Source organism: Cyprinus carpio, chromosome B1, assembly GCF_018340385.1.
Source record: "Cyprinus carpio isolate SPL01 chromosome B1, ASM1834038v1, whole genome shotgun sequence".
Taxonomy (NCBI): Eukaryota; Metazoa; Chordata; class Actinopteri; order Cypriniformes; family Cyprinidae; genus Cyprinus; species Cyprinus carpio.
Window position 1 is genome coordinate 790355 of NC_056597.1, and position 23155 is coordinate 813509.

The 23155-nt window shown below is 34.7% G+C and overlaps 1 protein-coding gene across 1 annotated transcript in view; it reads left to right on the forward strand.

Annotated features, from left to right (window-relative positions):
* The window catches only part of LOC109101754 (neurotrypsin-like), a 32636-nt gene that overhangs the window by 6895 nt on the left and 2586 nt on the right, over nucleotides 1-23155 (forward strand). The window contains exons 5-12 of the mRNA XM_042716131.1: nucleotides 2816-3006; nucleotides 3303-3432; nucleotides 3523-3719; nucleotides 8902-9043; nucleotides 12768-12970; nucleotides 14481-14559; nucleotides 14707-14829; nucleotides 19891-20189. Coding sequence (XP_042572065.1) covers nucleotides 2816-3006; nucleotides 3303-3432; nucleotides 3523-3719; nucleotides 8902-9043; nucleotides 12768-12970; nucleotides 14481-14559; nucleotides 14707-14829; nucleotides 19891-20189 — 1364 coding nt within the window. The remainder of the gene's footprint in view (nucleotides 1-2815; nucleotides 3007-3302; nucleotides 3433-3522; nucleotides 3720-8901; nucleotides 9044-12767; nucleotides 12971-14480; nucleotides 14560-14706; nucleotides 14830-19890; nucleotides 20190-23155) is intronic.

Here is a 23155-nt window from a genome sequence, read left to right on the forward strand (position 1 = left end):
GTATCAGACAACACAGCATTCATGTTTATGCTTACTTGTCATTCAGTGCATAGTGAATGTCATGTGAGAATGAGTGAATCCAAACACAGCTGTAGACACTACGGAGCTTTTTACATTACATTCATGTTATGTCCCATATGATGGAAAATACTTGAAATCTGACTGTTGGACTGGAATGCATTGAATTGTATTTCAAACCACATATGCATGCGGTTTGGATTGGGTTTGATTTTTATTCAAATGAATCACACAATATGCTGATCATTTGATCAGATAAATCACAATAATAAACAAATAATTAGATTTGTACTAAATTATATTTGTATATATTTAAATATTTTAATCAACATGTATCTATTTTGGTTTTCAGATCTGATTCAGTTGTTTTGTAATTAAATCAGATCCATTCAGGAAGTAAATATCTCAGTAAATACATAATTTAGTCTAGTCTGGTAAATCTACATCGGTTGCAATAGTAATGACAAAAAGAGAAATTTCTTTCCATCTTGCCATGGTACTGAAATTATTTCATGCATCAGACAACATTCATGCAAATGCTTACTTGCCATTCAATACATGGTGAATGCCACTTATGAGAAAGAATGAATGAATTCAGAAGACACCACTGAGCTTTGTGAAGGCCATTACATTCATGTTGTGTCTTATATGAGAAAAAAAAAACAAAAAAAAAAACTTATGAGATATGATCTGACTGTTTGGACTGGAATGTGTTGAATCACATTTCAAACTATGTATTATGGTTTGGATTGTTTTTTTTAATTTGTTGAATTACTGATTAACTGATCACAGCTGAATCATAATTCTAATTTAATAATTAGTTTTTTATATTTTATTATTCTAAATTAATTCATTATTTTGTTAATCCATTAATTGACAGCCCTACAAAAAATTACAAAACAAATCTGCCTGTCTGAACAAAGCCATAGAGGCTTGACCTGGTTTCTTGGGAACAAGCTGTCTATTTAGAGGAACACCAGGGCGTTCTTACAACCAAGATGTGTGAAAATAGAAGGAAGATCGAGAGGAGGTAGGAGTGTTAGATGGAGAGAAGGAAAGAGAGGAGTAGAGTGTCTTCTCTGCATAAAAATGTGAAATATTTTCTTGGGAGGTTCCTGACACACAAAGCCAAAGTGTTCTCAGTAAGAAAGTGAGAGTGTGAGAGACAGACAGAAAATGGAGATAATGAGAGGATGAGAGCCAGAGGAACACAGAATGAGAGGGCAAAGAGGCGTAAAGGGTGATTTAGAGGGAGGAAAGGAATTACAGAGGAACGGAAAGAGAGAATGGAAAGATCAAGATGTGAATCAGGTTGATTGTTTCAAGCATTTCAACTATATTATACTGACCGGCGTAACAAATGGTGCCCAAAAGTGAGCTTTGCAGGTGTGTGTGAGTTTGTATAATAATCACTCATGTGAAGGGCTCTCTACTGAGCGAAATAAAACGTGTGGATTCGTGCACATGTTGGAGACTGCAGTTCCACTTCATTTGCTTCTCAACTTTCACTGATTATTGACTGCTGAACTTTGTGCTTGATTACCTATTAATCACAGAAAGAATTTAAAAATATAAAATCTTATAGCACACTCTTAATGCGGCCCGCTAGTGTACTTGAATTAATAAGGTTTTGGACATGAGTGTAGTCTGTTTTTACTTTTCTGTTTCATTTCCTGTTATGCAGTGGCCCGTTTTTCCTGAAAATCAATGAGAATTTTATTAATATAAACAATTGTAATAGACTGAATCAAGGAGTAATTTTGTCCTTTAGGGCTGTAATATATATTCATATGCAATTTCAGTAAGAAAAAAATACCCGTACATTAAACAATAGACTCTTCTGCTGCCACTTTCCAAACTTTATTTGTCATTTACTGCGTAAGTGTAAGAGAACAGCTTTAAAAAAAAAAAAAAAAGCACCCAATTACACAGTCACCATGTTTGTGATATAGTCTGTAGCTTTGCGTTTGCCGAGTGAAAATTTATTGTCTGAGCATGGCTGTTGTGATGAATTACATATGAGTGTTTATTATGGAATGAATATACTTTAAAATAATATACTTAAGGACAAACTAAATGCAATGTTTCTGGACAATATATTTGTAATTACACATTTGTAACATGGAACTTGCAATTTAGAACATGAACTATAATAAAAAAAAATATTTAAACGTAGACTACAGTCTACATTTAAATGATCAAGTACTTTACATGTGCTTTACTATGTTTTTATTTCAACAAATCAAAATAAATATACTTATTTAGAGGACAAAAGAAAGATTATTAAGAACATAATTGGACATTATTAGAAAGTGCAATTTTTAAATGTGTACTTAATGTGTGTTAAGATACTTTTAAGTGGGTTTTTCTCTCATCAATAAATACAGTTTTTGCTAAATACTTTTATCATTTAAAGTAAACTACAAATGTACATTCACTACAATAACTTATTGCATTTATTTTTTCACAAAGGAGGTTATAAGTTCCTCAGTGTGAGAAGAAGCTCATCTGAATCATAATATCAAACATACTTGATATTCTTCTGTCTTCTGGAGGAATTTAGCAGGATTCTGAATAGCTGCGGCCACCTGCTGTGAGATGCCTAACACAAACAACTCCCTCTGATTTTCTAATGACTATGTAAATGAATGACTGCAAATCAGCTAGAAAATCGGAGATGCCAGCTTTAATCTTTATCCACACAGTGATTGTTTCACTTTCTTTGAGTTGTTAGGAACTTCAGAATTTTCTATAGAAGTATTGTTTTGTTTTGTTTTTTTCTGATGTGTGTGTACAGGGGCATTGCTAAGGCTTGGATGGGAGCATATTTTGGTGCAGGCTCAGGGCGAGTATTGTTGGATGAGGTGAGCTGCACAGGAAATGAGCTTTCCATAGAGCAGTGTCCAAAAACTGCCTGGGGGGAGCACAACTGTGACCACACAGAGGATGCTGGAGTGTCTTGCATCCCACTTTCAGGTACACATGTACATTTATACAAGTATGCACAACACCTGTGTTAGAAACATACTTATTATATATATATATATATATATATATATACATATATATATATATATATATATATATATATATATTTCCTTTACAAAACTGTCATATGTTACTGTCATATATATAACTCTCATTCTCTGTCTCATTCTCTGTCTGAAATAATCCTTTTAGACGTTTTTAAAGTTTAAATGTTTTACATGTATTGTTTCATCTGGTTTTTGTTATAAAAAGGTGTGTAGAGATACTCTCTCTCTCTCTGTGATGTTGTGGTGTGTGTGTTTTTGGGGGTGTGAAGGGTTATGAGGGGAGACTGGAGGTTCATTACAGAGGTCAGTGGGGGACCGTGTGTGACACAGGCTGGACACAGACCAACACACAGGTCGTCTGCAGGCAGATGGGCTTCAGGTATTATTTTTTAATATGTATTTTTGATTTGATTGTCAGTGTGTTTATTATTGACTGCTTTGCTTTGCTTATTGTGTTATGTTGATATAGGTCAGGGGAGAGTGTGTCGGCAGGGCGGTTCGGGGTGACGGCGGGTCCCATTCTCCTGGATGATGTTAGGTGTACAGGAAAAGAGCCCACAGTTACACACTGCAGCCGGAGAGGCTGGTTCAAACATGACTGCACTCACAACCAAGATGTAGCCATTGTGTGCAACCCCCAACGCTCCAGACATGGAGTGCCCACCAGTAAGAGCTCTGACACACTCTTGTACATACATGCAAACACACACACACACACACACACACACACACACACACACACACACACACACACACACACACACACACACACAATTTAACATGCCTTATACGGTCTCCAATCCAGATACAGCTTGAAAGTTTGAAACTTAAACTTGCAGAAATATCAGTCATTCTAGTATTTTCTCTGCAAACTTTGCTTGTTTCTTCTCTTCTGTTGCTCACATCTTCTCTGACAGTAGTTTCTTTCTTTCAGTGACTCATTGTTGAAACTGTAGAGGTAAATAGAGCTTACACTGGAAAAAATGGTAATCTAAAAATGGTAACAGTGTAGTTGGTTTTTACAGTATAGTTACTGTGAGCATAAACGTTAAAATGTAATGCTGATGCCAAACTTCAATGGGTATCATCAGTCATTTTAAATAATATTTAACAATAAAATTTCTATTGATAAGGGTTGTCAGTTAATGAATAAAAAAATAAATCACTATTAATTTCAGAATACTCTATTAAAATATTAAATTGAAATATTTATTGACTCTCTAAAGGTATACCCTATAGTTCCAACTTTGTTACCATATTAGTTTTCTGATGTATTACCTCACATTATCACTTAGTTATTGCGAGCATTAATGTTCAAATATACTGCTAATAAAGTTAGTTTTAAGAATATTTAAAAATATATGATTTGTTTTTACTTATTATTAAACCACTGTTAATGGCAAAATACACTATTTATGTGTAAGTAATTTTAACTGCTGTGTTGTTTACACAAATTAGGCACAAAGAGGAGATCCATTTTGTAGAATGGCCCTTAAAATACTCTTATGTGCACTCCATATGGTTATGATATGTGAGGTAATATACTTTTATATGAGCACTTCAGAGTTATGCTGACTATAATGGGGATGCTGTGGTGATGCCTCTACACCTGTAGCTCATGTGGCACCCATTTACGCACAAATAAAACCTGAATTCCCACTGTCAGAAGGCTGATTGAAGTTGAATGTTATATGACACACTACTAAATATATATGTATGCAAAATCCAAATAGAGAATTATGATCTAACAGTTGTTTAGTAGAAAGATCTCTCTGATATCTTATTAGGACTCAGCTTTGATATAGCATTGTATATCAAGCACCTCAGGATAGACAGAACGAGTTCTGCTATTGGTCAGAGGGCATGAAGTCAGACATTTTTAACAAGTACAGCTGCCACTAGACTTATCATGGCTGACTCCTGCTGAGCTTCATAAAGAGCTGATGATTTTACCGGATCCAGACAAACATACAGTTAAACGTACATATGGAAAACACTCCTACACATCCAGATGACAGAATTCACCTCATTTTCATGATTGTAGCTCTACCTCAGACTAGGTTAAAAATGAACATAAATTCATTTAACCTAAATGAAAACAATGGTAATTAGTACAACACAGCAATTTTATTTAATATTTATTAAATATTTAATTTAATTATATTCATTTAAAATATAGTTAATTTTAATTGAGTAAAAAAGAAATTAATAAATTTCAAACACAGGAACATAAATTTGAATATCAGTGCAACAAAGACAGTTTTTACGAGGATCAAGCGTCAATTTTGTTGTAATATTTACAAAATAATAGACTGCAAAAGATTTGTACGGATGCTTTTATACAGCAAGACCACATTTTTCCTGCCTTAATGTTAATTTGTTTTTGACACAGATTCTTATTTTGCAGAGAAGTTTACCCCTCACATGCTTCACTACGAATGAAATTATTTTAAGGTGTCCTTGTTGCACGTTACATATACTTACTATTATAATAACAATAAATTATGCATAATTACATGCAAGTAACCCTAAGCCAACCCCTAATCCTAACCCTAACCATACAGTAAGTACATGTATTTAATTAATATTACTCAGTACATGTATAATTACACTGTAGCAAGGACACCTTAAAATAAAGTGTAACCAAATATCCTAAGTGCGACTTTGTTAAGTGCTACTTATTTGTTAAGTATACCAGTACTTTGACATTATTTTGCTACTTTTCTCTTTCTCAAGATTTCCACTTTTCCCCACAATCCTAGAAACTTTTGTAAAATGAGGCATATAAAGAAAAGAATATGTGTGTGTGTGTGTGTGTGTGTGTGTGTGTGTGTGTGTGTGTAATTGATCTTTATGGGCAGCAGGCCAGTCAGAGTTTAAATAACAGAATAAGTGACAACACTGGAACTGGGAACCGGTGAGGAGTGTGTCAGTTGCATACTCACACATACACACACTAGATACCATTGTTTGTGTGTAAATGCCCTGCTGCAGTTATTTTTCCTGCACTCTCTGGCTGATTTAACTTTATTGACTTTGGACAGAGTAGCCGGTGCTTTCAAGAGACTTGACTATAGAGCAGATCTCCCTCTTTAATTCATTTTACTCAAAGGGATTTAGATGAGTGTGTATAAACTAAAGACTAAAGAAATCTCCAGTTGTTAGTATTCTCATCAAACACATTTCAGTATTCTTTTATATGGACACACACAAAAAAATCTAAAGTGAAAAAGAAAAGAGTAAAATATAACATTCTTATTTATGAATCCTATTTTCCTATTGAGGACGTACCTGGATGTCTCCAAATGGAGTTTTTGTGAGATTTAGCTACATTCTGGGGACAGTTTGTTTTGTATTACTGTTTATTACTACCCTAAGTGTTTCCTCCTGATTTGCTTCTTGAGTTCATCTTACATGCACACACACACACACACACTTACACACACACACACACACACACACACACACACACACACACACACACACACACACACACACACACACACACACACACACACAAACGTACTGGACTTTCCCTGTCAAGCTGATGGTTTTTTGAAAATGTGGTGTGTGTAGCTCTATGGGAAACTCTCAGAGCTTAAATAATGTTTCCTTTTTACTGATTGAGTTTAAATGTAGTTCCTACTTGCCTGTGAGCCACATGGAATCCATAAGGGCCTGTGCCCACAAAACTCAGATTTCCACTGGACCGGAACACCCGTCCTTCACAAAGTCATTCATTTCAGTTAGTAGTACTCTCAGCTCCATTTAACTTATTTGATCATGCTTAAAAGCATTCGGCAGAAATCAACAGATTTCTCTACTAAATCAGCAAAGTGATGTCTGATGTGATTAACAGGAAATATTCTGTCAGTTATGCTGCTATTGCGACTCCATTGACTTCATTTTTTAATGGATGATTACTCAATATCTATATCTGGGTCTCTTTATCTCTCTCTCACAAACCATATAGTATACACTACCATTAAGAAGTTAGGGTCAGTAAGATAAAAAAAAATTTAATCAGCAAGGACACATTAAATTGGTCAAATATGATAGGTAAGACATATAAAGGATTTCTGTTAAACTTTCTATTTATCAAAGAATCCTGAATGTATCAGTTTCCTCAAAAATATCAACATTGATAATAATAAGAAATGTTTCTTGAGCACAATACAAGTATATTAGAATGATTTTTTGAAGGATTGTGTAACACTAAAGTAATGGCTGTTGAAAATTCAGCTTTGCCATCACATAAATACATTTTAAAATATCTAAAAAAAGAAAGCAGTTATTTTATTTTATAATATAACGTTTACTGTAATAAGCTTTGTTGAGCGTAACAGACTTTCTTTCATTAAAAAACCTTACTGACCTCAAACCTTTGAATGACAATATATAAGAATGAAAGATGGCCAATATATATATATATATACAAACACTCAGGTTCTCACTCGGTAGAAGCATGTCCAAATAAATAAAAGCTTTCTAAGTGTGATTTTTGGAGTGTTTTTCATGATTTCTCCTCAACAGAGCTGATGAAGAGTAGAGACCATCTGAAAAAACCATTTCAGCATGGATGGTTATCACATGTGAGTGTGTGTGTGTGCCGCTGGTGCTGAAGTCTTTATGAAGTAAATTTTATCTAATAAAAAAAGTCCTTGAGTAACTGCTGACAAGTGAGACATGACTGTGAGAAATGAACTTCAAGCTTTAGGAATGATTAGTATTGCAGATGTTCATAAAGTTGTATGTTTTGTTAACATAGAATATGTAGCAAAGCAGTAAGCCATGAGAAGCTATGCACTAAGTTACTGTAAACTGACTCAGGTGGTAATAATAATAATCAAACTTGTAAATCTAAAATAATCCAAGCCTGTAGGCTGTACATGGTTGTCAAGCAATAAAGCAACTTGGCACATTCATGTAAGTTTCAGCTATATTGTGCAGTCATGCCTATGCATAGATTACTTGTCCAATCAGAATTTAGAATCAGAACTATCAGTTTTATAAACAAATTTGGCTATATATTAATTTTGGCTGCAAATGCGTATGAATGTGTGGTTAGTAAGTCATGTTTTCTTTTTCTTGTACAGAGAGTGTCGCTGATATTACTGACGGGTCTGTAGTTGGTGATTGATTGCGTTTGTGTGTGTCTGTGTTATGTGTAAGTGGAGGCAGGTGTTCCATGAGTGGAAACCTTAAACTGCCTCTCCAGCACCAAGTGTTTTTTTTATGCCTCTTACTGTGTTACGCACACACACACACACACACACACACACACACACACGCGCGCGCGTATATGGACGTAAGTTGTCCTTCCATAGCCTCCCTCATTTCCTCTATTGTTTAAATTAATTTCAGATAGTGAGTTTAAGTGATTTTAATTGTATGGACGTTAAAAAAACTAGAATAACTTTTTCAGAGTGTCTTCTTTTGTGTTCCACAGAAGATAGAATGTCATGCAGGTTTGGAACGAGTTGATGCGAGGGCGAGTAGGTGTACTCTTTAAACCAGTGAAGTGTGACGCATACAATAGGAATCACATCTGTCGATTAGATATTTGTCATTCAGTAGACATTTTATTATCCAGTCACTGTTTGGCTCAGACAACTTGCAAAATAGTAAAACCAACATGACAAAGAATCGTGATAAAATCGTGAATCATGATCTCTATAAAAAAAAATTTTATATGATATTTTTTCCATAACCCCACCCCTATTAGTGGTCAAACCGCTACTTTAAAACCTACAGCAAATCAGATCTTTAACCACTGCACTGCCACCTGCTGATAATAGCGAAATGCAGCATGTGTGCATTCATATATTTTGTTTTACCTTTCAATCAGGTATGCCTGTGAGACTGGTGGGCGGAGAGAATGAGAGAGAGGGGCGTGTGGAGATCCTGGTGGCTGGCCAGTGGGGGACGGTTTGTGATGACGGATGGACGGATCGGGATGCAGAGGTGGTGTGCAGACAGCTGGGTTACAGGTGACATCAACATTTCAGGGTCAACTGAATAGCCGTCTATGTTGAGTCATGTTGTGTCATGTCTTGTAATACCTGGCAAAATTAAGGTAGAATAATGTAATGTTGGCAATGTCTGAAATGTATAATTTTATGTATCCACACTTAAATGCACACACTAAAGCAGTCAACAAAATAAATGATATTTGATGACAAACTTTGACATTGGCTTGACAAAGCCTGGTTTGAAATTATGAAATAGTTTTAAAAGTTTAGGTTTGAAGACAGAAAACAATTAAAATCTCACAAAGGCCATATTAGACCATTTCAGGTCCCACTTAACCCCATTAAAACATACTGTATCAAATCAGCTCAGTCCCCAGTAAACCCATCCAGACCCAATTAGATCACTAAAAACCGCATCAGACCACGATTGCACTTCTAGCATGTATCTAGGTACTGTAGTATTTCTTAACAAGTGTTCTTAGGCATTGTTAGCATGTTAAGTGGTGTTAGCATGATGTACCATTTAGCTAACATGTTTTAGCAATGTCCTAAAATATGACTATTCTAATGACTATTTTTCATGAAAAATTACTGAAGCATTTTGATAAAGAATTTAAAAACTTTATTCTGTTTGAGGAAAATACACCCAGGAGAATTCACCTCCTTCACAATAGACAATTCATTACACAATAGATTTATTTAGCAATGGGTTCTGGTCAATTTCATGAATAGTTTCGTTTTTTGTTTGGAAGTGATTTAAGATCTTATAAGTTCAGTTGTGAATCATGCATATATGTTATTGTAGAGTTCGGGTTACAAAACTGAGAAGATCATCAGATTTACACACACTAATGTGATCAACACCTTCCCTCACGCACACCTCCTGAGGGGGGGTCAGAGGTCAGGTTATGACACTGAAACTGATGCTCATATCTGATGAGCTCACTTTTCTCTGCTGGAGTGGGCGACACTTTGCTCTTGTTATGTTTGATATTCTGTGCTTGCCTGTGTATGTGTGTGTGTGTCACAATATATGTTCCTCTTGAGTGAATACACCCAGAACCTACACAGATCTCTTATTGTTTAGTGTTTGAATATGTTTGTAGGTACAATATCCTTCACACTTTAGATTGAGAAAGGAACTAAACTTAGTTTATGAATGTGATTCTGACTGGTGAACCAATTAATAATTAATTGGTTATGGTTAGTTGGCTTTTATACAACAGCAATGTTATTTTAGTATTATTTGCGTAATATTATTAATAATTCATTGTAAATAAATATGTACCAATCAAAAAGTTTAGGATCAGTGGTAAGGACAATCATTGGTTTTCAGACAGCCTATCAGAGCTAATCTGTTTGAGAAATAAAATGTGGGCACAAGCCAGGTTTTCAGACAGCCTATCAGAGCTAATCTGTTTGAGAAATAAAATGTGGGCACAAGCCAGATTTTCAGACTCTTCTGCTGATTGGACTGCATTTAGAACTGTAAGAAACAAGTGTACTTTGATGATTAGAAATAAAAGATAAAGCAGTCATAGTCAATCAGTTTAATAAACACTTTATTCAGGCTGGATTCATATTTAATCAAACCGTAAATAAATCTGTCCCATGTCCAGCCATGTCAGCATCTGAAAATGTAAATCGGGAATTGTTTAATTTTAAAACCGATTTCAGTTTCAGAAGTTCATAAAGCCCTCAGAGACATTGATCACAAAAAGTCAGCAGGTACAGAAAATCTGGATCCCTTTCTGTTAAAAAGTGGCAGCTGATATTATTGCTGAGCCCATAGCGCATATTTTTAATTTGAGTCTTCTTTCCAACTCCATTCCTAAAAGTTGGAAGGCAGCCTATGTTCTCCCTTTACATAAAGGTGGAGACCCATCAGAATTGAATAATTACCGTCCAATATCAAAACTTTCTGTTTTGTCAAAGATCTTGGAATCATTTGTGAATGTACAGTTAAAACAGTATTTGACTGACAAAAATATTTTAAATAATTTTTCAGTCAGGGTTCAGAAGTGGCCATAGCACTATCACTGCTGCTACATTAGTGACAAAATGATATTATTGGGGCCTTAGATAAGAAGCAACATTCTGCTGCATTATTTGTTGATCTTTCTAAGGCATTTGATTCGGTTGATCATGGATTGTTATTGACCAAACTACGTTCAATTGGTTTAAGTGAGAAAGGCTGTTGCATGGTTCCAGAATTATTTGGTAGATCGTATTCAATGTGTTTATGCCGAGGGTTATAAATCTGATTTTCTTGAGATAACTAAAGGTGTCCCTCAAGGATCAATCTTAGGACCCATTTTGTTTTCAATTTTTATAAATGATTTGGATAGAGATGTTCAAGCCAAATTACATTTATACGCTGATGATACAGTGGTTTACACCCAGGCTTAATGGATTTATAAGGAAAAGAGTTAACATTAACATTAACGTTAACAATTGCAATACACATTATTGAGTCTAAAATTGGTTTTTAAATACACAGAAAACAAAGTTTATGGTCTTCTCAAAAGGCTCGAGCACAGCTACTCGACAATTGTGGCATTTTGTCATTAGATGGGAAATCAATTGAAAGAGTGTCTTCATACAAGTACTTGGGGATATGGATAGATGATAAGCTTTCCTTCAATGAACATATTACTGCTTTAGTTAAGAAACTTAAAGTCAAGCTTGGCTTCTATTACAGAAACAAATCTTGCTTTACTTTTAGTGCTAGGAAGAAACTTGTGGAAGCTACTTTTCTGCCTGTAATTGATTATGGAGATATATTGTACATGCATGCTGCATTTTTCATCCTGCGTCATGTAGATTCAGTTTACCATGCATCACTACGATTCATAACAAATACAAAGTCCCTTACCCATCACTGCATTCTTTATGATTTAGTTAAGTTGGACATCACTTAAAATTCGTAGACAACAGCACTGGTATATCTTTATTTATAAAGCTATACTTGGCAAATTTCCACTGTACCTCTGTAACCTCCTCTCTGTTTGCTCTGGTACCTATCAGCTACGCTCCTCAAAGTGGTTGCTTTTTAATTTGCCACGAGTTACAACCGAATTGGGGACAAACTGCCTTTTCTTATTTAGCACCTTGGGGGTGGAATAATCTACAAAAAGAGCTTAAGTTTTAAGATCTTTTGTCCTTAAATGAATTTAAAACTACTATAAAGAGTGTTGTGATGGAGACATGTTCTTGTTTTTCTTAAGAGTCTCATTGTGTTTTATATTTTTATTTTTAATATTTTGTACTTCTTTTATTGTTAAAATGTACTTTAGTGTTTGTTATGTATGCATTTGTTGTGATTTGGCTGCTACCTTGGCCAGGTCTCTCTTGTAAAAAGAGATTCTGAATCTCAATGGGACCTCCTGGTTAAATAAAGGTATAATAAAAAAAATAAAAAAAATTATAATATTCATTAGTATTTTTAATTAGCTTTTATTTTTATTTTTATTTTCATTTAGTGATTTTGTTATGTGCTTTTGTATATTTTATTAGTTATTAGCTTTCATTTTTTATTACATTTTTAGTTTTTTTTATTTTTTTTTTTTTTTTATTTTTTTTTTTTTGTTTTTTTTTGTTTTTTCATCTTATTTTAGATTTATTTCAGTTAATTAAAAAAATAATGGAAACATTTGAATAATTTTAGGTTTTGTTTTAGGTAAACAATAACAACCTGTTTTGAAAAGTACAAAAATGTATTAAACTGTCATTTTTTTTGCAGTGGGCTGGCTAAAGCTCGTGTAATGGCATATTTTGGAGAGGGTGAGGGGCCTATTCACACTGACAATGTAAAGTGCACAGGTGGGGAACATTCACTGATTGATTGTATCAAACAACCATTTGGGACACACAACTGCCGCCATAGCGAAGATGCCGGTGTTATTTGTAACTATGGGTTACAGAAGGATTCTCCTGAGGTCAAAGGTGAGGTCCTTCATCTTCTCATAGCTACAGCATTCAGATATTATTACTTTAATAATATTACTTTATTAGTATAAGAAAAGTAGGATTCATACAGCGTCAACACCCTGTCTAACAACTCCTTTTGTGTTTTTACAAGAAAGAAATTCATATGGTTTTGAACAGACATAGGGGATGAAATGGTGACAGAATTTTCATGCTAGGATTATATGTTTCTTAAAGGCACATTAAAAGAACTGCAATTAAATGACCCTTATTGGACTTTACAAGACTTACATATAAATCACTGACTTCATTGTAATTGATGTTCTTTAAGATGGTGAGAAAATGTGTATTTTGCAGCAACATTGAAATATATAAATATAAATAGTCCTGGAGCCTCATTTATAAAATGTTTGGAAACCGTTGTACATTTGATCTAAGATCATTTATAAAATATTCTTATGTGTGATTCAGAGAAACACCAAAAACCATGCATACGCCTTTCTTCCAGATGTGAAATCGCAAATGGTCTTGAAACTTTGCCCAGCTAAATGGTTTCAGATCTCAGCTTAGAAAACGCCCCTAATTAATGTCATGAGCATATGAAAGGGCACCAGTCAACATCCAAATCCTTACCTTGAGAATGCGGCAAGTGGCAAGAATTGCTTAGATTTCCAAATACAAGCATTACTCAGACACTGCCATGAGAAAACTTGTGAATGTCTGCTTAGAACCTGGAAAAGCACTTTTCCATGTCAAAGATCATTTTTATAAATCTGAACACTGGCGTGGATTTTAGCATATGCACACTCTAAGATCAAACGTGTGTACGCGTGTTTTATAGATGAGGCCCTTGGACGGTGGTTTTGAAGGATAGATTTAGGGATCCTCACACCTGCAAAAATACTTGAAACCACCTTAAAGAAGAGTGAAAGATGGAAACGATCACCTGAGTAGTATGTGCTCTACTTTGTGCTGAAATGTAGTGTGTGTTATGTCTGCTCTAGAGGATGTGGTTTGGCTCGCCATCTCATGATCACCGACACTTAGGCTTTACTTATGTTTTGTTATTCTTATCAATCTAATAACTCTTATGCAAGCTAATCCGGCCTGCTTTCTCCATTAAACCATAAGGTCAGATAAGCTAAACATACAAACATTTATGTAATACCAGCCTACATTCTTAGGTCCTTCAAGCACATCTGTATATACAGTACACACAAACAGTCTCTGAACTCTCACACATCCATACAGATGAACGTCTTATTTCACAAATCTAAAATATTTGTTTTGCACTGCATATAGAAAAGTAATTTTTGTTATATTCATTTTACAGTAAAAATGCTGTAATGCTAAATAATATTGTTACTTTATATACATAATTTAAATACTAATCAATCTAATAAATATCTAATAAAAAATATGATTTCTGATTTGCTGTGAAATAAGACCAAGGCAGATGTTCCTAACAGATTTCGTGAGATTCACCCATAAATGCTTTATAGAAATATGTGTTTGTGTTACACTGCAGAGGCAGTGGGCTCCATGTGTGGTCTAAGACCCTCTCATACCCGTCAGAAGAGAATAATAGGAGGAGAAAACTCACTACGGTAAGCAGAAAGGGTCAAAATGTATATAAACATCTTTGACATAACAAATGACACATTTCAGAATAATTGTTTCTGTGGTCACAATGAGAAAATGAATGTGCAATGTGGTTTAAATGCAAATTTATAGTGTTTGTGTGTGTGGTGTAGTGGGGGCTGGCCGTGGCAGGCAGCTGTGCGCTTACGGGGATCTCAGGCAGACGGACGGTTGGTATGTGGAGCCACTTTGATCAGCAGCTGCTGGATCCTCACCTCTGCTCACTGCTTTAAGAGGTACTCACACATAAATATGGACAGGTACATCTTCATTCTTTCGCACATCTGCAAGGCATAAATAAAGTCTACCCGCTCACACACAAATATATACACACACACTTCTTTGTTGCGTTTCCAATTTTCCACTGTGACTCACATAGCTAGATGACACAAAATAGTCTGAAGTACAAACAAAACATTTCTAATTGTCCATTTTAGACAATATACCTTCTTCCCACACTTCCTCTGTATCCTGTGTCTAATTATGTAATCATTATTTGTGACTTGCAAATAAACACTCTTCGCCATTCCAACTGCAAAACAAACATAGTTAAATTATAATTCAAATCCAGTGAGCAAGGCAAAGCAAGCAAACCAAAGTATTCTTTAATCAGTAAAGATGATGAAAGTAGATCTATATAAGAAATCATCTTTCTTTTAAAATACAGAAGATCAGGTTGTAATAAAATGCATTGTCAGAGTTGTACAGCACTGATTATTGCATATTTGCCCTGACATATTCTGTTACACTGCAAAAAAAACTTTTCTTATCACTTAAATCTTTGCTTTGTTTTTCTAGTAAAACTGTCTAAGCATCCATAAAGCAATACATTTAAATTATGCAAATTATGTAATTAGATGACTATTGGTAAATTGTTTAAAGCATAAACATCGCATGTTTTCCTGTAAGCTAATTTCCAACCAATAATATCCTTTTCCTCTTTTCAAATAAAATGTCAAAATCTATAATACAATATACAAGTGAGGGGTAATTAACAAAAATGGTTTAAAAAATCAATGTAATTTCCTCTGATGACTCTCTATTGAACAATTTATTAGTTAACTCTTTAACTGAGAAGAATAACTATGCAATATGTACTATTAATAATTTCAACAGAAGCCTAAATTACAGTAAGGAGCTAAGTTCAGCTGAATGTTTGATTTTCTTTCAATGTGTTAATATTTATTGCAGTTTAGTAAATATGTAGCTCAAGTAATTTGTGTGGTGGCCACTGCTGTGCCAAATATTTCTTTATTCCAACATTTCCTGAAAACTACACAAATGTGGAGTGCCTTTCTTCAGCAATCATCTTTTTGCTTCTGAAGCACTCTGGGCAAAGAAAGTTATTTGCTTGCAGTATTTGTAGAAAAAGAATAACCCACATTTGACTGTCTATGGAGTTTCATTGAAATGTTACATTTGTAGATCCACAAAAACTAAATGCCCAAAATAAGAGTTTAAAATAAATTAATAATAATAAAGATAATATATATTTTGTTTTGGTTTTTTATTTAAGGTTTGTTTGTTATTAGTAAGGACTATCTTTTGTGTTGTGTGTGAGTATGTATCTAGATCAGGGTTGGTTGGCTGATATTTTAAAAATGAAAATTTAGACTGCTTGTTGCTAGGCAATGATACATTCCATCCGTCCCAAAATTACACTACATGCAATTAGCCACATAGCCTTCATGCATCATTTGATGAGTTTTCACCACAGGGATAAAATGTTAATAGAATAATAATAGTAGGCCAGAGGAAAATCAATAAAAAACATGTTCACACAAACACTTCCCACTTCCCTCAAGGATCAGTCTTGTAAATGATCTGCCTTCAGTTCAGACCTGTGCTCCATTTCCACATTACTCTGAATAATGTACATTAGTGATAGTTTCCTGAGCCATTCAGGGTTTCATTTTTAAAAAAAAGGGTCTCGGTAGAAAATACTATGGCAGCGTGAGAGGTCTAAGTAATATTGGATCTGTTTTTTTTATCAACCAGTCCAAGATCTGAGCCTTCAAAATATGATCCATGACATCAGACTACTGCTAAAGTTTCCTCTCGTTACATGCTCTCCTTCACACAACACACAAAGCTATAAATCTATATACCTTTGTGGCCCCCACCCTCTTTTTCCTCAGACACGTATACTCACTTTTTCAAGAATGCAATTAATAGTGTGCAGAACAGCATAATCATTTCAGATCATTTAGCTGGAGAGGACTAAAGTTAGTCTCTCACTTCCGAGTTTACGGAGGGTAGCATGACATTTGTGCAAAAATAGCATGTACAAACACACTCACATTAGCACTAAACTATTTTTATGGTGCGTGCCCGGTTGATGGCCAACGTTTATTAAACTCTGGGGTTACAACCGGCATGGAATTAAAAGATTGAGGAAGCAATATGCTAAAGTCAGCCCTAATGACAGAACTGCTGCTATAATGTACAACCTAAGAGCTTGAGAGCTGTCAACAGATCCAGCTTCTGGAACTTGGTTAGACTAGTGAGCAAATATGTGGTGAGTTACCAGTCCATAGAGTACTGAACTACTTCATCAGAGATTTTATTAGATATTTACTTGTTAATGCTCATTTCCCCTATTTCTATTTTCTATTAGCTTTTAATTGCAGGTCACCACTTTTTGGTCTTTAAGTTTTAGAATTCTGAAAAACTATGTGTCACATGTCCATAAAAATATTAAGAAGTAAAGATAATTTTTATTTTTTACTGAGCAGCAAATCAGAGTATTGGAATGATTTCTGGATGATCATGTGACACTGAAGACTGGAGTAATGGGTGCTGACAATTCAGCTTTGCCATCACAGGAAAATTACTTTTGAAGACATAAAACAGCTATTTTAAATTGTAACAATATTCGACAGTGTTACAGATTTTACTGTATATTAATCAAATAAACCCATAACTGTAAGTAATTAATACCTGGATATTTAGTATTATTGAAATAAAATAGATTTTATATAAGACTGCTGGTTAATAGAGTAGGATGGTGGAGAGGCAACCGCAAACTATAGTGAGAATGGGTGGTGGTTGTTACTGGAAAATGATCCCGATTCAAAGTTAGGTTCAAGTGCAGCATGCCGGAGCACTGCCCACTTGGCCATGTCTCAGCAAGAATAACCTTTTAATAACCTCATTGAGATCAGTACTACAGTAAGGATTAATGTTGATTGTGAGTCTTAGAAGCTTAATATATACAGTGTCAGGCTCAGAACTGCCCTTTCCAGAACAAGACTTTGGGAATGTGGTGCTGATCCTGCTGCTTGACTACTGCCAGACTAAGAGTGTCATTCCGGACAGGGCAGATCCTTTTTCCAGAAAAGACCTGACCGTGTAACGGGACACTGCTGTCTCTCTCTCTGGCACCACTTACATATTTCCGTTACGCAGCAATGGTTTCAATCACTAACAAGCAGACAGGAGGGCACATACACACACACACATAGTCACTCTTTTTTCTTCTGTTTACCCCTTTAAGTCAGTTAAGATTCATATTTATCTTTAAGGCAGCGGTCTCAAACTCAATTCCTGGAGGGCCACTGCTCTGCACAGTTTAGCTCCAACCAGCTCAAAATCACACCTGCTTGGAAGCTTCTAGTAATCGTGAAGACTTTGATTAGCTGGATCAGGTGTGTTTGATTAGGGTTGGAGCTAAACTGTGCAGAGTTGTGGCCCTCCAGGAATTGAGTTTGAGACCAATGCTTTAAGGTTTTTGTTGTTATATGTTGAAGTCTTGTATACAGTATATATAAAATATTGTCATCTACAGTATATTTGTACATATATCATGTATATAAAGAAGCATTTATACACCAAAAAAGGATTAACTAAAGACACGCAGTCAAGAATTAGCGGCAGTTAGGCAGTTATTTTTTGCTCCTGACCTTATTGAAAATGCATTTTTCAATTTTGACCCCTTTGGGTTCCTCGGACCCCACTTTGAAAACTTTCTTTGAAGAAATATGTCAGTCTCACCAGTAGAGAAACCTTATAGTAACCTATATTAAAGACTGGCAAGCACAGGAGACTTTGCATTTCATGCGGAGACCTTTGTGAGTGTGATGTCATGGTGTTGGGTTTATGGAAAAAGAAAACTTCCTGTATATCTCTGTTTTCACCAACTGACCGTGAGTGTGGTTTTGTAAGTGTGTGTTTGTGTGGGTGAGTGCACATGGTTTGGCTTTGGGTCCATAAGATCGGTTGACATCAACTTCCTGAGGAAGGGACCTGATTTGTCATGTGGGGGCTTTGTGAGTGGCACATAGAGAAGTCATAAATCATCCTCTGATAATGTATTACACTGCTGTGCTGATTCAATTGCATTTAGCCTTTCTGCTTTTTGCCTTAATTACAACCATATAGCAATGTTAATGGCCTATACTATTTTGTTTAAATAAATGAGAAATAAAACACTAATACCCAAATTCAGTCATTTTAAATGCTACAAGTGAATTTAGGCATCACAAAAATGACGTTTAAATAGTGGTATTATTTGTTTTTAAAGATATACTTTAATTCAAATCGTAAGACGGTGGCAGAGGTAATCTAAATGTAAAAATCAAGAATATTCTTGCTGAATAATAGTATTAATTTCTTTTTAAAAATCTTGCAGGCCCCAATCTCTTTAGTGTGTATATTAACTTTAACAAAAACAAAAAAAAACAAACAAAAAAAAAGCACTCCTAATATCAGCCACTAACTAACATGGTAACTAATATATGTAAGCCTGGACCACAAAACCAGTCATAAGTAGCATGAGTATATTTGCAGCAGTAGCCAACAATACATTGTATAGGTCAAAATTATCGATTTTTCTTTTATGCCAAAAATCAGGATATTAAGTAAAGATCATGTTCCATGAAGATATTTTGTAAATTTCCTTTCGTAAATATATCAGAACGTAACTTTTGATCACTAATATGCATTGTTAAGAACTTCATTTGGACAACTTTAAAGGCAATTTTCTCAATATTCAGATTTTTTTTTTTTGCACCCTCAGATTCTAGATTTTCAAATAGCTCTATCTCAGCCAAATACTGTCCTATCCTTACAAACTGTACATCAATGGAAAGCTTATTTATTAAATTTTCAGATGTATAAATCTCATGACACTTAAGACTAGTTTTGTGGTCCTTGGTCACATATTATGCATAGAAACAGTTCTGTTAATCACCAACAACAAGTCATGATTATTGGGCAATTAGTGAGATCTGACCAAATATATCTGAAAATCACTAGTCTGAGGTTTAGTTACAGGTCTGTTATGTGCTCTTTCCTAGGTACGGTAACAGCACTGGGCTGTATAAAGTTCGTGTTGGTGATTATCACTCTCTGGTTCCTGAGGAGTATGAGGAAGAGTACGCCGTGGAGAAGATCGTCCTTCACCCTCGCTACCGCGCTGACAGCAATGACTACGACCTGGCACTGGTCCGTGTTTCTGGTCATAGAGCTCACAGGGGTGTCACGGACGACTGCGTCACACTGAGCCGCTTTGTGCTGCCCGCCTGCCTGCCAATGCGGAGAGAGAAAGTGCCAAAGGGCATTGCCAACTGCTACATCACAGGCTGGGGAGACACAGGTTGGAAAAGCCATGAAACACACACATACTCATTCATGCATTCACAAACTGTCCATACACACTTCTTTGAAATTAAAGAAATGCAGATCTGATTCAGAAACAATTATAAAAGACTGCTGTACGGCCTCAAGCTGTCATTCTTGAAATGAAGGGTGCTTTGAGCACAATCAGAGCAAGAACTGAGGCTGTGTGTGTAAAATGGAGGTGCTTTTGGCTCTACTGAATAGCACAGGCTGACACGCATAAGATGTGATCAGACAGTGTGAAAGCAGAACTGACAGCGATAATCACACACCGTAAGATATCAGAATCTTTGTTCTGTGTCCTGTCTGAAACAATCACTCTCTCACTGTGCCACTCTCATGCACAGACAGGCAAATAGGAAATACCAGTTAAAGTTTTTGGTAAATTGGTGTGATGACATTTTCAATTTAATTATTTAACAGATGCTTTTTCCCGAAAGATGTACAAATAAGGAAAAGCACAAGCAAATTCAGCAGTACTGAATTTTAAAAGTTGTACAAAAGCAGAAGTATAAAGGAAATCAAATCAATGGGGAGTGCCCTTATTTGTGACCCTGGACCACAAAACCAGTCATGAGTGGCACAGTATATTTGTAGCAATAGCCAACAATAGACTGTATGGGTGAAAATGATTGATTTTTCTTTTATGCCAAAAATCATTAGGATACTAAGTAAAGATCATGTTCCATGAAGATATTTTGCAAATTTCCTACTGTAAATATATCAAGAACTAGCATACTTTCAAATAGGACACTTTAATATGCTGAAATAATATCGTTTAAAAGAATATACTTAAAGTAATTGCGAACTTATTTTGGACATTTAATTGCATGTTAATTTCAATTAAATGAATCTATTACAGGTGCATCTCAATAAATTTGAATGTTGTGGAAAAGTTCATTTATTTCAATAATTCAACTCAAATTGTGAAACTCGTGTATTTAATAAATTCAATGCACACAGACTGAAGTAGTTTAAGTCTTTGTTTTTTTTTAATTGTGATTGTTTTGGCTCACATTTAACAAAAACCCACCAATTCACTATCTCAACAAATTAGAATACTTCATAAGACCAATAAAAAACAAGAGGAATATGACAACTGTAGCCAAATTCCTTGACATATCTGTGTGGCTCTTGATGCCTTGACCCCAGCCTCAGTCCTTTCCTTGTGAAGTTCACTTAAATTCTTGAATCGATTTTGCTTGACAATCCTCATAATGCTGCAGTTCTCTCGGTTGGTTGTGCATATTTTTCTTCCACACTTTTTCCTTCCACTCAACTTTCTGTTAACATGCTTGGATACAGCACTCTGTGAACAGCCATCTTCTTTGGCAATGAATGTTTGTGGCTTACCCTCCTTGTGAAGGGTGTCAATGATTGTCTTCGTCAAATTGGTGGATGTGAGCCAAAATCAAATCAATCCAAAGACTTAAACTACTTAAGTCTGTGTGCATTGCATTTATTTAATACACGAGTTTCACAATTTGAGTTGAATAACTGAAATAAATTAACACTTCCACAACATTCTAATTTATTGAGATGCACCTGTATATGTATTATAATTTAAATTTATATTAAATGCAGTTAGCTGAACTTGATAGAGTTTTTTGATAGACTCAAGTACATCTTTAAAATTATATACAATGTTTTAATTGCTTCTGGTTAGTGGTTAAAGTGTACTGGCAAATGTACTGACAAGCATTTATGGTAAAATAAAATGTATTTTAAATAATGTAATTTACATTGCAAGTATATATTTTTAACATATTTTGTAATGATGTAATTTAGTTTAAATTTAGTGTATTTAAAATACATTAACTTTACATATTAAATAAGGTTTGAAGTATGCTACAATTGCACCTTCAGTAAAATTGAAAACAGCTGAAATTGCCCTTTTTTTCCCAGGACGATATGGACTTACTTAAAGGAATAGTTTGTCCAAAATGTAAAATGCATTTAAATTTCTGTAATTATAAACATGCTGTTCCAAACTTGTGTGCTTTTCTATATTCTGTGGCACACAAGAAGATACTGTATTTTGAAAATTGTTTGAACTGTTGTTGTCCATAAAATGAAAATTATTGCGATTGAAAACACCGGATTTTCATTTTTGGGTGAACTATTAATTTAAGATCACAGGATGTTCAGATGTTCTTATAAGCTGTTTAGAGGGCAAAGTTCAGTGTTTTGAATGGGAAACCACTTGCTTCACTTGAATGTGAACAATACACATCTGTATTTAGGCAAGAAGTATGGAAATTTTAAACAATTAAACATTTGTCAGCATTTGTAGCAAACTGCTTAATACACAAAATAGTTTTTGTTTGCTGAAAGTAGTTCATTTTATCTGTAAAACATCTGTTTTTCTGCAACAATTAGGCATCATCTATCTCAGAAATTTAGTCATTATTTGTATCGTTGGCCGTATTTGCAAACAAGGTTATGTATTTGCTTAAGGATATTTGTAAATGCTGGTTTATGTATGAGCACATGGCGTGAGTGCCATTTTAACATGTTCACAATCACAAAAGAGTGTTTATTAGTGTTCTGTGGGATTATGGGGCTGTGATATCATTTGTACATTTTTCTAACTAAATATCCAGTGAAATATTAACAGCTTGCATCAGTTACATATTCAGTAACACATTATATATTTTGGTAACACTTTATTTTAAGGTGTCCATGTATGCTTAATCATTTAATATTGCATGATTGTATGCATGTTGCTATAATTATAAGTTTAACCATATAGTAAGTACATACAGTTAATTAATATTACACAGTACTTAAATGTATAATTATACTATAACAAGGACACCTTAAAATAAAGTGTAACCTATATTTTTTACAAAAATTTTTACTGGCTAAACTTCTTTTAGCTAACATATTTCTTTATCACAAGGATATACAAACACAGAAGATACCTACGGCCACATCTGTCCA